The sequence below is a fragment of the Rhinoderma darwinii genome, chromosome 7, assembly GCF_050947455.1.
Source record: "Rhinoderma darwinii isolate aRhiDar2 chromosome 7, aRhiDar2.hap1, whole genome shotgun sequence".
NCBI classification, from domain to species: Eukaryota; Metazoa; Chordata; class Amphibia; order Anura; family Rhinodermatidae; genus Rhinoderma; species Rhinoderma darwinii.
Genome location: NC_134693.1, coordinates 70,768,373 through 70,785,404, shown reverse-complemented (window position 1 = coordinate 70,785,404; position 17,032 = coordinate 70,768,373). Strand labels below are relative to the sequence as shown.

At 40.3% G+C, this 17,032-nt stretch overlaps 1 protein-coding gene across 1 annotated transcript in view; it reads right to left on the bottom strand.

Annotated features, from left to right (window-relative positions):
* Nucleotides 1–6,490: 6,490 nt before the first annotated feature.
* The window catches only part of CEBPG (CCAAT enhancer binding protein gamma), a 44,331-nt gene continuing 33,789 nt past the window's right edge, over nt 6,491–17,032 (bottom strand). Inside the window, exon 2 of the mRNA XM_075832277.1 lies at nt 6,491–8,841. Within this exon, the coding sequence (XP_075688392.1) occupies nt 8,392–8,802 (411 nt within the window). The 5' untranslated portion in view covers nt 8,803–8,841 and the 3' untranslated portion in view covers nt 6,491–8,391. The remainder of the gene's footprint in view (nt 8,842–17,032) is intronic.

The window sequence follows — 17,032 nt, the reverse complement described above, 5'->3', positions numbered from 1 at the left end:
AGGACTCAGAAGGGAAGGAGCGCCATTTGGCTTTGGGAACTTAAGTTTTGCTGGAATGGTTTCTGGGTATCATGCTGCATTTGCAAAGCCCCTTAAGACCAAACCAGTGGAAACCACCCAAAAGTGACTCCATTTGGGAAAGTAAACCCTTTAAAGGAATCTATCTCGGAGTATAGTAAATCCCACAGGTCTTTTGCAGAACTTATTGAAATTAGGCAGTGAAAATAAAAACCTAATTTTTTCCCATATGTGGTCAAACTCCTGTTTGGACACACGGCAGAGCTCAGAAAGGCAGGGGCACTATTTGGCATGCGGATTGTTTTTTTTTTTTTAAACCATGTCGCATTTACAAAACCCCTGGGAGGTACCAGAGTACAGTGGAAGCCCCCAAGAAGTGACCCCATTTTAGAAACTTCACCCCTCAAGGCATTGATCATTTGCCTGGACATATGACAGGGCTTTATAGTGAGAGCACAATGTGCATTGGAGGCTTATTTTAGCAATTTTCACAGCATTGGCCCAAGCATTGGAGCGGAGGGAGCAGACGGACCGGAGAGAACGGCGGCGACAGGAGCAGGTAAGTTATGTCTGTGTATGTTCGTGTTTTAGTGTGTGATTACCACTGTATGTAAGCCTACTACACTGTGTATTCGCTCAAAAAATGGCGGCACACAGTGTAGGAGGCTTGAACATTCAATCCCCTCCTTTCTCCTGGCACTAGTCAGGATAAGGGAGGGGGGATTCTGTGAGCTCACTAGAGCGTGTGTTGCTTTACCACATGCCAATGCTGCAATTTTGGGAATTGCTCCCTCTAGTCACCAGCACATGGAAATGTTATAAATTAGATTCTAATTTATAACATTTCCGACTTGTGAAAAAAATTAAAAAAAATTATAACAATGTCTAATCATGTATACACTAACTGTTTAACTAAAAAAAAAATAATAATTTCTATCGACACATTCCCTTTAACGGATATTGTACCAGCCACAGAATCCACAATAGTTCTAATCACTTAACAGTGCCCAGGGAGTAGTTACTGCTGTAAACATGCCCAAGTGTCAATAAACTGAACAGAGAACTTGCCAACCAGAACAATATGCCTAGAAATACGCCGGACACATTGAATAAATTATATATAATATACACACACACACACCTCATTTATCTCCATTATTTAGAATAGTATACTACTCGGAGGCTGAATTCACACACCGCATTTTTATGGCGTTTGATGCAGATTTTTTTTTTTAGTATGGCCTGATACATTTAAGTCTATAGTAAAATATAAAATGCACTATACACAACTAGTTTGTGGCATTTCGGAGGCAATTTTGTGGCCAGTATTGTGTTTTTTTTGGGGGTTTCTTTTAAACGCAGTTTGCTCTAGTTATGGCATGTTTTCAGACATTTTATATTAGGCTTTCATATAGGACTTCAAAACCACCAGAAAAAGCATGTACAAAAGGACTCCAAATAAAAAAAATGGCACCAAAAAAACCTTTACATTTTTTTTTAATAACGCTAGCATTTTTAGAACGGTGCGTGAAGTCCTAATAGAAACGAACATGAAAGCAGTCACTTAAATTTAGCTATTGCTTTCTGTGCCGTGAAGTATTAGCACTGGTCAACACTAGACAGGCAGAGAGGATCAAAGATCTCGTGTTCTGAGACATTGCTAGGAGACTCACTGAATCTTGGACACTTATTTGGCATGGGATTGGGACATGAGGTGCAACACTAGGTGTCTCTAGGATTTTAGAGGTGTACTTTGGGTGAAAACGGTTCACATCTGATCCACTGTTTTATGAATCGCAAAAGAGCAGCTGCGCATGTTTTTCTGTCACAGCTATGGTAGAAATGCCATAGACTTTAAACACCAAAGAAACCCAAGCTAAAGCAACTGGTTGGAAATTATAATGATTTATGTACAGTAATTGGACTAAATCCAAAATGCATTTGACTGCAAAATTTGCTTTAGCAAAAGAATTGCAATTTTTAACCCCTTAAGGACGCAGCCTAGTTTGGGCCTTAAGGCTCAGAGCCCATTTTTCAAATCTGACATATTTCACTTTATGTGGTAATAACGTCGGAATGCTTAAACCTATCCAAGCGATTCTGAGATTGTTTTCTCGTGACACTTTGGGCTTCATGTTCGTGGTAAAATTTGGTCGATATATTCAGTCTTTATTTGTGAAAAATTGCAAAATTTAGAGAAAATTTACAAAAAATAGCATTTTTCAGAATTTAAATGCATCTGCTTGAAAAACAGACGGTTATACCACCCAAAATAGTTACTAGTTCACATTTCCCATATGTCTACTTTAGATTGGCATCGTTTTTTGAACATTATTTTATTTTTCTTGGACGTTACAAGGTTTAGAACATAAACAGCAATTTCTCATATTCTTAAGAAAATTTCAAAAGCCTTTTTTTGAAGGTGCCAGTTCAGTTCTGAAGTGGATTTGAGGGGCCTATGTATTAGAAACCCCCATAAAACACCCCATTTTAAAAACTAGACCCCTCAAAGTATTCAAAACAGCATATAGAAAGTTTTTTAACCCTTCAGGCATTTCACAGGAATTAAAGCAAATTGGAAATGAAATTTGCAAATTTCATTTTTTCTGCTGAATTTCAATTTTATTCAATTTTTTTTTAGTAACAGAGAAGGTTTTACCAGAGAAACACTACTAAATATGTATTGTCCAGATTCTGCAGTTTTTAGAAATGTCCCACATGTGGCCCTACTGCGCTCGTGGACTAAAACACAAGCCCTAGAAGCAAAGAAGCACCTAGTGCATTTTGAGGCCTCTTTTTTATTAGAATATATTTTAGGCAGCATGCCAGGTTTGAAGAGGCGTTGAGGTATCAAAACAATGGAAACCCACCAGAAGTGACCCCATTTTGGAAACTACACCCCTCAAGGAATTCATTTATGGTTTTTGTTATCATTTTGACCGCACAGGTTTTTCACAGCACCTATTTGAATTGGGCTGTGAAATGAAAAAAATTATATTTTTTCCAATAAGATGTCATTTTTGATCAAAATTTCTTATTTTCACAGGGAACAACATACCCCATTTTGTTGCCCAATTTGTCCTTAGTGCGGCAATACCCCATTTGTGGTGATAAACTGCCGTTTGGGCCCATGGGAGGGCTCAGACGGAAAGGAGCGCTATGTGTTTGTTGGAGTCCAGATTTTGCAGGATTGGTTTTCGGGTGCCATGTTGCATTTGCAGAGCCCCAGAGGTATCAAAGCAATGGAAACCCACCAGAAGTGACCCCATTTTGGAAACTACACCCCTCAAGGAATTCATTTATGGTTTTTGTTATCATTTTGACCGCACAGTTTTTTCACAGCACCTATTTGAATTGGGCTGTGAAATGAAAAAAATGATATTTTTTCCAATAAGATGTCATTTTTGATCAAAATTTCTTATTTTCACAAGGAACAACATACCCCATTTTGTTGCCCAATTTGTCCTTAGTGCGGCAATACCCCATTTGTGGTGATAAACTGCCCTTTGGGCCCATGGGAGGGCTCAGAAGGAAAGGACCACCATTTGGCCTACTGGAGCTTTTCTGGTGCTAAGTCATGTGTGCAGAAGCCCCTGAGGTACCAGTACAGTTGAAACCCCCGAGAAGTGACCCCATTTTAAAAACTACACCCCTTAAGACATTCATCTAGAGGTGTAGTGAGCATTTTGACCCCACAGGTACTGTGTAAAAGATAATGCGCAGCAGATGGTGCAGTGTGAGATTTGCAATTTTATATATGTATATGCCATTTCAGTGTCCAATATAGTGTGCCCAGCATGCGCCACCGGAGATATACACCCCTTAAATTGTAATGTGGGTTCTCCTGGGTACGACAATACCCTACATGTGGCTGTTATCAGCTGCCTGGGCATACGGCAGGGCTCAGAAGGGAAAGATGAGGGGGGTAAGCTGTGCGGAGTGCATCAGGGTAAATTAAAAATCAAGGGATGTATGATACATTTTAAAACAATCTTTTATACAGAACCCTGGTTTTTCGGGACACGTGTCACATTGGTATATTGTGTTCTTCCTTATCCCCCTCTTATAGCAGACTCTGCACCTCTTTTGACTCTTTCCCTTTCCACCGGTTTGGGGACCTTCTCCTGGAAAGTGTTGCCCTGGTACGATGCGTGTGGCCTCGCTTCCAGAAGTACTGGGTGCCCCCCCTTCCTGGTCCCTAAAGATTAGAAATTCCAGGAAAGTTCCCCTCTGGCCTGCACATCGACGTAGCACATACGCATTGTACAAAGCCATCTGTATGATGTGCCCGGCCAGCTTCTTATACCACACCGCATGGCGCTGTAGGGCTTCAGGACTTGATTTGACAAGTCCATCCCTCCCATGTACCTATTGTAGTCCAGGATGCAGTCTGGTTTGGGGGTGGCCTTTCCTTCATATATCCTAAACCTGTAGGTATACCCGGATGCACTCTCGCACAGCTTATACATCTTCACGCCATACCTTGCCCTCTTACCTGGCAGGTACTGGCGGAATTGAACCCTCCCTTTAAAATGTACCAGGGACTCATCAATAGAAAAACACTTCTCGGGGGTGTATGCTTGGGAAAACCGGGCACTGGAACGGTCTAATAGGGGTCTCCGTTTATACAAACGGTCAAAACTGGGGTCATCTCGGAGTGGGCACGGCTCATTATCAGTATAATGTAAGAAGCGAAGTATTGCCTCATTTATTTATTTTTTTAGGTTCCAGTTCATTTCTGAAGTTGCTTTGAGGGGCCCAAATATTAGAAACCCCTATCAAACACCCCATTTTAGAAACTAGACCCCTCAAAGTATTCACAACAGCATTTAGAAAGTTTATGAACCCTTTAGGTGTTTCACAGAAATTTAGAGCAAAGTAGAGGTGAAATTTACTCTTTTTATACCATTTTTTTTATAACACAAAAGGATTTATCAGAGAAACACAAATTAATACGTATTGCCCAGATTCTGCAGTTTTGAGAAATATCCCACATGTGGCCCTAGTGCGGTAATGGACTGAAGCGCCGGCCTCCGAAGCAAAGGAGCACCTAGCGGATTTTGAGCCCTCTTTTTTATTAGGCACCATGTCCGGTTTGAAGAGGTCTTGTGGTGCCAAAACATTGGAAACCCCCCAAAAGTGACCCCAATTTGGAAACTAGACCCCTTGAGGAATCCATTGTAGTTTTCATGTCATGCATGCGGCTTTTTGATCAGTTTTTATTCCATTTTTAGGTGGCGTGGTGACTAATAAACAGCAATTCTACTATTGTTTTTGTATACTTTTTTTTTTACAGCGTTCACCGTGCGCTATAAATGACATATTCACTTTATTCTGCGGAGCGATACGATTACGGCGATACCAGATGTTTATAGTTTTTTTTTATGTCTTATGGCGTTTGCACAATAAAATACGTTTTGTAAACAATCATTCACTTTTTGTGTTACCTTATTCTAAGAGCCATAACGTTTTTATTTTTCAATCAATAAAGCCGTGCGAGGACTTATTTTTTGCGTAACGAACTGTATTTTCCATCAGGACCATTTTTAGGTACATGCGACTTTTTGATCTCTTTTTATTCCATTTTTTGGGAGGTGAAGTGACCAAACAATTGTGATTGTGGTACGGTTTATTAATATTTTTTTTTACGGCGTTCACCGTGCGGGATAAATAACAAAATAATTTTGTAGTTCAGGCCGTTACGGACGCGGCGATACCAATTATGTATAGTTTATTTGTTTGTTTATATATTTTTATTAATAATAAAGGACTGATAAGGGAAAAAGTGGGACTTTTACTTTTATTACTTTTAAAACTTTTATTTTCTTATTTTTACACATCTTTTTTTAACTTCTTTTTTACTGTATTACTTTGTCCCACTAGGGGACTTGAGGGCAGGAGGCTCTGATCGCTATTCTAATACACTGCACTACATGCGTAGTGCAGTGTATTAGAACTGTCAGCTACTCACTGACAGCAAGCATAGTGGGTCCTGACGTTGTCAGGACCCACTAGGCTTCCGTCTATGGCATAGCCGGACGCCATAGTCACCATCGCCGGCCGCTATCGCGTAGCAGGCCGGCGATGGCAGCTTAACCCCTAAAAAGCCGCGATCTCTATAGAACGCGGCTTTTAAGGGGTTAATCAGCGGGGACACAGCGATCGGTCCCCGCTGTAGGAGCTGTGACAGCTGCTGAACAAGACAGCAGCGTCACAGCTCCTGTATGTGTCGGGAGGACGGCCGAAACGGCCGTTACTCCCGAGACGTACTATTACGGCATGGAGCGCGAACGATACAGCTGCCATGACGTAATAGTACGTCAAGGAGCGGGAAGGGGTTAAACACAAAAAAAAACAAAACATTCCTTAGCCACGAGCACACGCACAGTTTTGATGCAACTTTCTGGCTCAGTTTTTTTATTTTAAGCCAAACATGGAAATTAACTTTAAAGAAAAGAGACATCAGATAAGCACACGTCCTTCCTTTCAGATTCACTTCCGGCTTTGGCTCAAAATTTGAGCCAAAAACTGCATGTGTGATCCCGGCCTTACAAGTTTGACAACCAAAATTATTTTTATAGAACTTAAAAGAAGCACTCCAGCAAATTAGTATTTTTGCACATATGACGCTAACTCACCAGCAATATTCTAGAAGTTTCATTAGTGTCTTCTCAGCTCAGTTGCATCTATACATTTGAACCCTTTCGTTATGGGCAGCTGTCACGTGATCCCAGTCGGACTTGTCTACACATGAGCATGGTCGATTTTGGTGGCCATTTAATCCTGTGTAGCCGACTTCCTGTAAACTACAGGATTACATCATTACATATCAAATCCCTCCTGGCAGCTTTGAGGCCCCACTAGACCGTTAAAAAAAAAAAAGTTCACAAAAGAAGGTGTGGCTTTATGGGAAGGGGGTGTGGCTTGCTTGTGCAACCCCCCCAAAAAAATAACTAAAAATGTAAAGTGGTATAAGAGAGAATAGTGTCTAATAGGTCATGCAAGATGTGCCAGATTGGTCATGCAGCATGCACTGCTGTGAGAAATTTGGCACATTTTGTGCATGCCTGGTCTAAGATTTTTGTCCGACCTTAGGAAAAAGTTTTTATGCATGTGGCCCAATTGTAAGAAACAACACCTTTCTGAACAAAGTCTTAAATATTAATTTTTGGAAACAAATAGTAAACATTTAATACATAAACATACATAAATATATAAATCAAAGCTTGTTATGCTCTCTACAAATCGGTTTCACAGAAGCCAGAAGTAGAAATGTGGGTAAAAATGGATCTGCATAAGTATCATTAAAAAAACATGATGCTTTTGGTGCAAAGCAAATTTCTTAGACTGATGAAGGATCCACGTTAAAATTGAGAAAATGTTATCAATTGTGCCTTTAAAATCAGACATGGCGGTTTCTTAGAACTTTAAACATACATTTAAGGCAGACATTCTAAGGCTATGTTCACATCTGCATTGTGGAGCCGGATCCTTTATATGAGGGTTCCCAACATTGACCGACTGACAACAAAATAAAATTATTTTAAAAGCAATAATAGCGCTGCATGCAGCTCTATTCTTGCCATCAAATCCAATGGCAGTGTTGAACAGAGCCTAATCCGTGTTGAGACTAAACATAGGGAAATTAAATTTTTATACCATGTAGAATATGCAAGTTACATATTAAGTACAAAGCTGAACAGGCTGCTTAGGCCCCGCTTGTAACTGCTCAGCTCTTTCATCAGTTAGGAGCAGCTTTTCAACAGTGGGAGCTTGATTAAAATTCCAAAACTGTACAAAGTATCACAATGCATCACTCATAAAAAAAAAACAAAAAAGTCAGCTTTTGTGACGGACTGAGAAAAGGTGGTTACTGGCTGAAGGGGCGCTGTGGCCTTTGCTTTCTATATCGTCCATCGTTTCCATCCAGTCAGGAGGTTTATAAAGGCAGAGGCAACGGATTTCACCGTACAAGTGTGAATGATTCTGTAGATGCATTTTTACTAAAATTATTTTATTCTCCAAAACACATCGGTTTGTCATTTCATTTCCATGAAATTCTTTCAAGCCATGCGAACGAACTATTTTGTGTTGGTCATGCTAACGTTAAAATATTTAAGTAGCAGTTGAACCCAGATTTGCGATTTAAGCCCGATTTTACCATAAAATTTGCTTGGATTAACGAAGAGCATGAACAGGAATTTAACATCTGAACTCCCATATTATATTCACATAAAATGTATACAAATTGAAAACAGAATAGATTACCAGCACTACTTTGTACATAATCCATGAACAATTGTCAAGCTGTTTTTTTTCCTGCCAAAAAGTCTATTTTGCATTTTTCCACCAATGAATATAATGTACTACAAATTATGGTGTTGCTTGCTCCTGCCCTGCTGCAGAAGTCTCTGGAGGTACACTTTCTGCTAAGTTGTGTGCATGCTCTAAGAAAAGGTCCTTCAACACACTTAACTCTTTTGTCAATAGCTTGATTTTGGCCTCCAGCCTTTCATTTTCCTCTTTTAACTGATTGACCCGTTGCATTGTATCCTGGGCTTTTTGTTTGCTTTTTAATCTACTTTTCTTCACAGCCATGTTGTTGCGCTCCCTACGTAGACGGTACTCCTCACTGCCACGATCCATCCGTTGTACTTTCTTGTTTTTACTTGGAGGAGTAGCTTTCCCACCACCTTCGGAGTTTAATGGCACAAGCTGGGGAGTTGGTGGGCTACTCAGGTTAGAATTACTTAAATCATCTGAAGAAGATGGAGACATATTCATTTTCAAGAGTTGGGAAAGGCAAAAAAAATGCTTGATGACCTGCAGTGAAATGATAGAATTTAATAAAAATAAAAAAAATCCTACTTCTTACTAATAAACATGCTAATATACTTAATGTTTTTGTTTAATAAAAAACAAAACATATGTTCAATGTTCTGCTTGTATTATTTATATATTACAATAACTGCATTACCATTAGTATTAAAAAAAAAACAACTGGTGCAATATAACAATCCCTAATAAATATATTAATATAGTTAATAAGGCATAATAGAAAGCAGTTCGTTTTATAGTTCTAGGTTTGTATAATTTATACTACGGTTTACACATGGGTACATGTAAAAATACTGCTGCTTTTATACAACCGATAGATATTCCTTGTGCATGTACCAATTTCAATGAGGAAGAGACCAGGCAGCAGGAGCCAATCCGGGTAGAACGGGGTTTAGGGGGCCCCGATCTAGAGGTGGGACCCGCACCTATGGGACATTTATGGCGTATCCTGTGGATAGACCATGAATGTCCAAGCTATGGGAAACCCCTTTATTTAAAATACATTTTGATGGAACACATAACGTTGCTATAGTATCTGCATCTAATGTATATTTATACCTCTACGGTATGTGATAGAAGTATAAATATACAGGAGGTGCTAGTACATAGCCATTTTCAAAATAAAGAAACAATCGTTGGGTGCTTGGCTCAAGTCTCCCACTAAGGGCTCCATCTTTGACCAACCATGTAGATGGGAGACAGTACTTCATTCAGTAAATGTATTAATTGTCAAGTCATGGTGTCATTTATGGTGCCACGTGCACTTGTCCGAAAGTTTACAAAAGGCAAAGCCTTACAACAATTAAGAAGGTACATTTCCAAACATATATTAGCTCTATCAATACAGAGACAGATACCCCCTTATTTAGACAGACTTCACAATTAAAACTCTTTTGGGGCATCTGCCAAGTCAACCTTGGCCCCAAGTGATTTAACCTAGACAAAAAGCTTCTACAGGAGGCTCGATGGATATACTGTATGAATAGTCTAACTCCTAACAGACTTATAGAAAAGGTGAAGCGCTCATTAAGAATTGTTTGGGCTCGGTCTTCTTACTCTTTTTCCTACATCGCCCTGCATCAAATCAGTAGTAAATTATGTGAATGGAAGTTTTGCATCGACGAAAAATGCATTCATATAAATATAAATGTGTAGCGAATATGATACAGCATTAGCGGTTAATGTCAGTAATTACGTATATTATAACTTAAATACTGAATATGAAGAAATGCTTAGTGAAAAAGAAATACAAATCTCTTCCAACATAAGTCGTTTGTCCTGAGATTAGTCTAACTTTTAGGTACTAAAATCAACTACAGTGAATGTATAGGGTCTTTCATGTACCAGATATCGTTTCACCCTGAGAAAGTATAAAATTTATGAAGTGTTGAACAGCCATGACCAGGCATCCTGAAAAATGGACCATTTTATACCGGATGGGAGCGATATTAAAGTGTCAATTTGTGATTAATATTATGCCCTTGTCCCCGTCCCGCCCCCCCCCCCTCTGGAGATACTAGATTTATGGTGGTTGAGTTATATTATCATCTGTAATCACCTAATATATAGTAAAAACTATACAATTCATTATCATGAGGGGGTGAACGTGACAGCATAACGTGTCGCGCTCCCCCCCCCCTCGGACGTCATCTCCACTCTCGGGATATGGAAACCTTTGCAGGACACCGGGTGGAAGCCATGCAAGAACAGGTAGAGTTTCCCAGGTCGTGGGGTAACAGTTGGTCGCTGCAGGCGTAGACGACAAAGATCAGGAAGTTAATACACGTGACACGGTCCAATAAATTACAAGTGTTATTCACGTTCCCAACGCTTTCACCACTCCCTTTGAACTGCATGGACCTTTTTTGTGCAAACCATCTATCTGTGCCGTCATATTATATGAACAACATAGCTCAAGCAGTGGAGCAATAGGACTCTACAGGAGGAAGCACGCAGTGTAGCCAGCCCCGAAATCCCATTACTGACGGGTTAGAAAGAACCAGCGGACTTCAACTACCAGGTTGGGTGAGAGGCGAAAGACAAACACTATACGGTTTCTGTTGCCCCCTGCTATATTTCCCCCAAATTTGACTAATCTGCAATAGCTTTATAAGATAATGCCTTATTGTCAGAGGTGAATTCAGTGTGGCATCCACGGTGTGAGAAGTCTGAGCTTTATGACACTGTATGCAAATAATTCATCTGTGCTTGTTATGGGACCTCTGCATACTACATGGCTTCGGGACTTTGTAGAGTACACCAATTCAGTTTCACAATCAAACAGAATTACTGATTACAAAGTCCAAGATATACTATTTGGCTTATAATGGACTCTAAGCCTGCCAATAGGAGATCAGGGTCGATCTTGAAGGTAGAGCAAGGACAAATAACTTCCGGAAGGTCTAGAAAGGAAAGATGTAGAATCCTTTTTTCTGTCCTGGCTGATCAGTCCTGTAGGGAAAGAGATGTCCCCATCATTTGGAGTAGAACGAGACCACTGGGTCCCAGGGAAAAGTCCGGTACCAGATGCGCCACCGCAAGCCATAATGCTCAAGATGTTTAGCTCTAAGGATCGGGACACAATTCTTTGGAAAATGAGAGCTTAAAACTTAAGGGTAGAAGGCAATCTGGTTTACATTATACTCTGAGATCTCACTGGTTACACAACTAAAGAGGCACAACTTCAAAGTGAAGCAACAGCTCCATTAAGCACACAATACGTCCTCTGTTATGTTTCCAGTAAAACTACAATTAGTGTGTAAGGATAAAAAAAATAAAAAATTCTATCAGGAAGTCGGATAGATTAGTGTCAAAATGTAATACCTCTGGAGATAGGCAATTAGAAAAGGACATCTTGATGGTTTCCTCCTTTTTCCTTATTCTAACTTAATTTTTTTCAAATGTTATTTTGTTGGTGACATTTGGTTCCAGTGCAGTGGCAGAGGAGGGGGTGGGATGCAGTGGTTCATAGAATGGAGCATTACATAAGAGGGCAGATCACAAAAGGGGGGGTTAAATATATTGTAGTCCCCCCCCCCCCCCCTTGCTCAGCCCTCAGAGGTCATCCCATTTCCCTGTGCATATAATATTTTCCACCATCCAGTACGGTATGCAAATGGTATGGTTAAAAAAGCAGCTTGGAACATTAGGTGCATGGGGGGACAGGGTAAAGAGGTGCTCGATATTTGACACTTAATATTGATGGTGCCAGGACAAAATTGGCGGGACAAGAGTACAATTCAGCCCATGCAACATTGTAGGGGAGTGAGTGTATACATACACAGATTAAATTCGATGTAATAACTTCACAGATTGATAGGGAAGGAAGGTTTAGCATCCTTCATGGTATACTAGAGGGGATTAAATACACAGGCTTTTTTTTTTTTATATTCCACCCCCCTATGTACCAGGTGTTCTGAATCAGGTGCTATTATTAGAGAAGGCTGATAAAAAGGACCCATCCTAATTATTGGGGATTTACAACTAGCTAGGGTTACGGGGTCGGATGGTAATTTCGCACCTGTGGTTAAGACGTCCCCTCTTGCTAAGTTTTGTGGCGAGACCAGATTTATGGATGTGTGGAGAAACAAATATGGCCCTAGAAAGGCCTTCTCGTGCTATAGAACAACATATAGGTCTATGTCATGTATTGATATGGCGTTGGCGAATCCGGAGCTCATGGATGACATACCATTCACTTCGTAGTCCATTCTTGCTATATCGGACCATGCTATAGTGAAAATAGATTTTAATACTAGGAGGAAGCCCTAGGCAGCTAAAGGATTTTTTAGGTTAAACCCACATTGGTTAACATTAATAGATAAGTAGGGGAAGATTGGTAGGGAAATAACCTTCTTCTGGGAGACAAATCTGACTTCCACACACACTTTGTATGGGACTCCCTTAAGCCGGAGGGGAATGCTGTATGGGGAAAATCTCTGGTACCCAAAGATCCTTTCTGCGTCAGGAGAGTAAGCTTAGGAGGAGGGTCACCCGGGCTGAGAAAGACCTCACAGTCAATGTTAATGCACATAGTAAGGAGATGCTCTTCAAGGCACACAAGGAATTAAAAAAAAAATTTGCTGGAGAAAGTCCAGCAAAAGATATTATTTTGCTGGTCTAAAATATTTCTGGGAAAACCAGATAAATTACTAAAACGCAGATTATATCTAGCCAAAAAGGTCTGCTAACAATATAGCATGAATAAGAGGATGGCTGGGGTGGGGGCTTGTCTCTCAGGAATCGGGAGAAATTGAAGTGTTTGTTTTTTTAATTTCTATTCACAGCTATATTGACCCCTTTATGGATGGGATAGAACTTTCTACCCTGTCCCGGTAACAGAGGAGGATGTTGGGGGCTCCCATAACAGTAGACTACCTTGAGGAAGCAGTTCGATCCTTCTCTGGGAATACATCTCCAGGAGATGACTGGTTTCAGTTTGCGATCTATAGAAAATACAGAGATGTGCCGCTTCCTCTACTTTTGGAAACTATCAGGAGATCAGGTAAGGATGTCAATGTCTGAAGCTATTATTCTTCTATTAAAGAAGGCTAAAGATCCCATAGAAATTGTGTCATATAGACAGATCTCCCTTTTAAAACACAGATACAAAAATGTATGCCAAAGCATTGGCAATGAGATTGTGTAAAGTAATCTCATCAATTAATCACTGGGACCAGAGTGGGTTCATCCTAAACAGAAATGTTAATCTTGGGAGGCGGTTTGGGAATATCCAGATGGATAAGGGAAGGGCCTGCTCAATCCAATCACTGGATGCCACAAAGAATTTTGAATAGGGTGGAGAGGACCTATTTAATGGAAAATAATGGAAAGATTTGGCCTAGGTCAGGAATTTATTCAGTAAGAAGAATGTACATTACACCAAGTGCAAGAATAAGCTTGAATGGGGACCTTACAGCACCCTTCACTTTATCTAAGGGTAATCGGCCAGGAGAAGTTTGAACAAATGAGCTAAGGATTCTAAAGCCTACACAAAGCTTTGAGTACCTAGGTATCAAGATAGATGCAGATGTTAATAATTTTGTCACAATGCAACATTACTCCTATCCAAGATATGATCTAAGATACCATTATCTAGAGCAGACAGGGTGGCACTCGTTAAAATTCTTATACAACCACAAATTTTGTATGTCTTAGTGGCCAATCCAGTTTGGAACCAAGTAGAAACGATTATAAACGATCTAATTTGGGGTAGGAAGAGGGTGAGGCTAAAATAAGAAATTTCAATGGCGACCAGTGAGCGAGGGTGGACTGGCTATTCAAAATTTTCATGGGTATTTCTTAGGATTTCAGTACTGACCTTTAACTAAATGATAGGAAGATAGTGCTTTAAGAAAATTGGTGATGGATAAGGAGGGTGAAATAAAAAATATGAGTTAGAATCAGGGCAGTTAAGAGACAGTGCTTATAAGGACTGGACTATATGTAATCCTTAATGGAAAGTTGGGTAGCATTTAAGTACTAGGGTAGAGGGGAGCACCTCAATGTGCACCTATATGGAAGAATTTAAATGTAAAAGTTTGAAAACATTACAAATGTAAGGGGATTGATAACCTGATGTAAAACAAACACTTATTTAACAACAGGACATTGCTCACTTTTGATGAGCTACAGGGCACACATTAGGCAATCTTATTGTTATAGATCTCTTTAAATTCAACACGCAGTAAGTAAAACAGGAAATAAAGTAGTATGTGTTGCGATGTGATACTTATTAACAACACACTAGGTAAAAGGGCTACTTCCTCTTCATATAAAATTACACAGTCGAGTCACATTATTATGACCACCAGCTAACATCTTGATTAACCGCCATGTGCAGCACAGACAGTAGCTAGACAGGCTGGGAGCGACTCGATAAGGTTCTGGTAGGTTGTCTCAGGTATCTGGAGCCATGCTGACTGCAGTGCATCCCACGTTTGCTGGAGGGTGCGTAGGGGGGAGAATCCATAGATGCGAGCAAGATGATAGAGGTGATCCCACAGATGCTCAATTGGACTCAAGTCTGGCGAATCAGGGAAGTACTTAGTTGTGCTCTTCCATCCACTGCCAGATATTTTACATATACACAAAAGAGAACCAGGAGTTATATACTATTATGGTTTGAAAATGGAAAATGTAATTCTTTATTGATACATGTAAATAGACAACATTAAAATATACAGGTAACCAGTTTTGAATCCTCTATATTTTTTTTAGTGGCTCATATACCGTCCAATCCAAATGATAGAATTGCTGATGCAACAGGATCACACAAAGTTGGAGGAAATGTTAACAAATCAATAGAAAACAATGCCCTCTCAGGGACAAGTAGATAGCCTGTTACATGTCAAAAAAATAGAAATATTTTTCATGCTGGTATTAAATATACAAAGCAGAGTTATGAATGGTATATCCACAGAAAAAGGTATACACTAATGTGTGAAAAACAGTTACATCTAGGTGGAGAAATCTAAAATGATCAGCCAATCATGCAGTTCTCCAACTGAAGGTGCTAGTGGATAGCGTTCCATCATAGTATCAAAAGCAAAAGTACCTTACCCATAAAAAGAAATGTGGTCAAGTGGCTCGAAAAAGCACTCAGACGTGTGTAGCTTTATCAAGGGGTGACTGTTGGACATGTCTAGCTGTAGGACATGTCGTATTGTCTTGCTGGGGTGCGTGGCCTAGCGCTGATGGTGGATCGACGTGCTGTGTGAGAGCTCCAGGAACAAACATCTCAATCTCCTACAATCTGTCTTCGGAAAATACCCCCGGTAACCTAACACCTAGGCACCATTACAAGGATGAAATCAGTGAGATTCTCCCTTTAAAACATCGCCACAAGAGCGCAGGCTGGAAGTCTTTGTCATGCACTTTCAACCACTGTCGAACATATCTAGCCATGTGACATGTCGTATTGTCTTGCTGGAAGACTCAATCTACCCCAGGAAAGCCAAATAGCATGTATGGGTAGACGTGATCTGCAACGATGAATTCATACCAAAATCGGTTCAGTGCCTTACACATGAAAGAGTGGGCCCAGAGAACGCCATTAAAAAATTTCCCAGACCATAATGCTGCCGCTACCAGCTTGTGTTCTTCCAGCAATGGCTGCAGGGTGTTCTGTGTAGTTTCTCATCCGACACTCCCACATCCATCCGTTCGATGAAGCAGAAAACGTGACTCATTGGAGAAGGCAACCCTTTGCTCATCATCGGTAGTCCAATTCGGATACTGCTGTGCAAATTGAAGCTTTTTTTTCTTATGCACCTTTGTCTGCTAAGGAGCCACGCAACAGTTTTTGTTTTTGTAGACACACATCTGGTAGCCCCCTGGTTGATTTTCGGTGAGCTGCTCCACTGGTCGGCCCTCAGGTACCTTCATAGCACACATTCACCTCACATCCACGGCACGTGGTGCTCCACAGTTTCCATGTCAGTTATTTCTAACGGTGCCTTTTGTCCACTCACTATACACTTTCACCACAGCAGCATGCAAACATTTCACAAACTGCAAGCACTGCTGCCACCCTTAGCCCGAAGGCCAATAATCATCCCTTTTTACAACTCTGTTGTCATGGGTAAAAGGGGCAATTTACCAATGAGGGATATGTGTTCAGACAGCCTATCGCACACCTTCTATACCCACAAAGCCGGCTCACGACACATCACTTCCTTCATAGGCTACACGCTGCCGGACGTCGAATGTAGGAGATTGTCATAATAATGTGACTTGACAGTGTATAAGTCGCGCACTTTCCGCTAGTTTAATGCTTCCCAGTCAAATAAAACTGGAAAAAAGATACAGGATCTATTGATCAGGAATGCTGGGTTAACTACTAAAGAAATACAAAAGATACAGCGATTAGCATTTACCATCAATTTATACAAATTAATATTTTCCACAGGCTATATTACCCCCCCTATTTTGCTATATAAATTTGGGCTTAATACTAGCTCAAATTGTTTTATATGTCAGACCCCAATGGCAGATTATTTTCAAGTAATTTGCACATACCCAGTTATAAAACTATATTGGTTAAATATTTGAGGAAAATTAAAAACTACGTGGGGAGGGATATACCTTGGGTCCCTTGTGCTTGAAATACTTAACTATATAAAAGGGGTTGGAAGACTAACCTCGATAAGGTGCAGAGGGTTGCCATTATTAGACT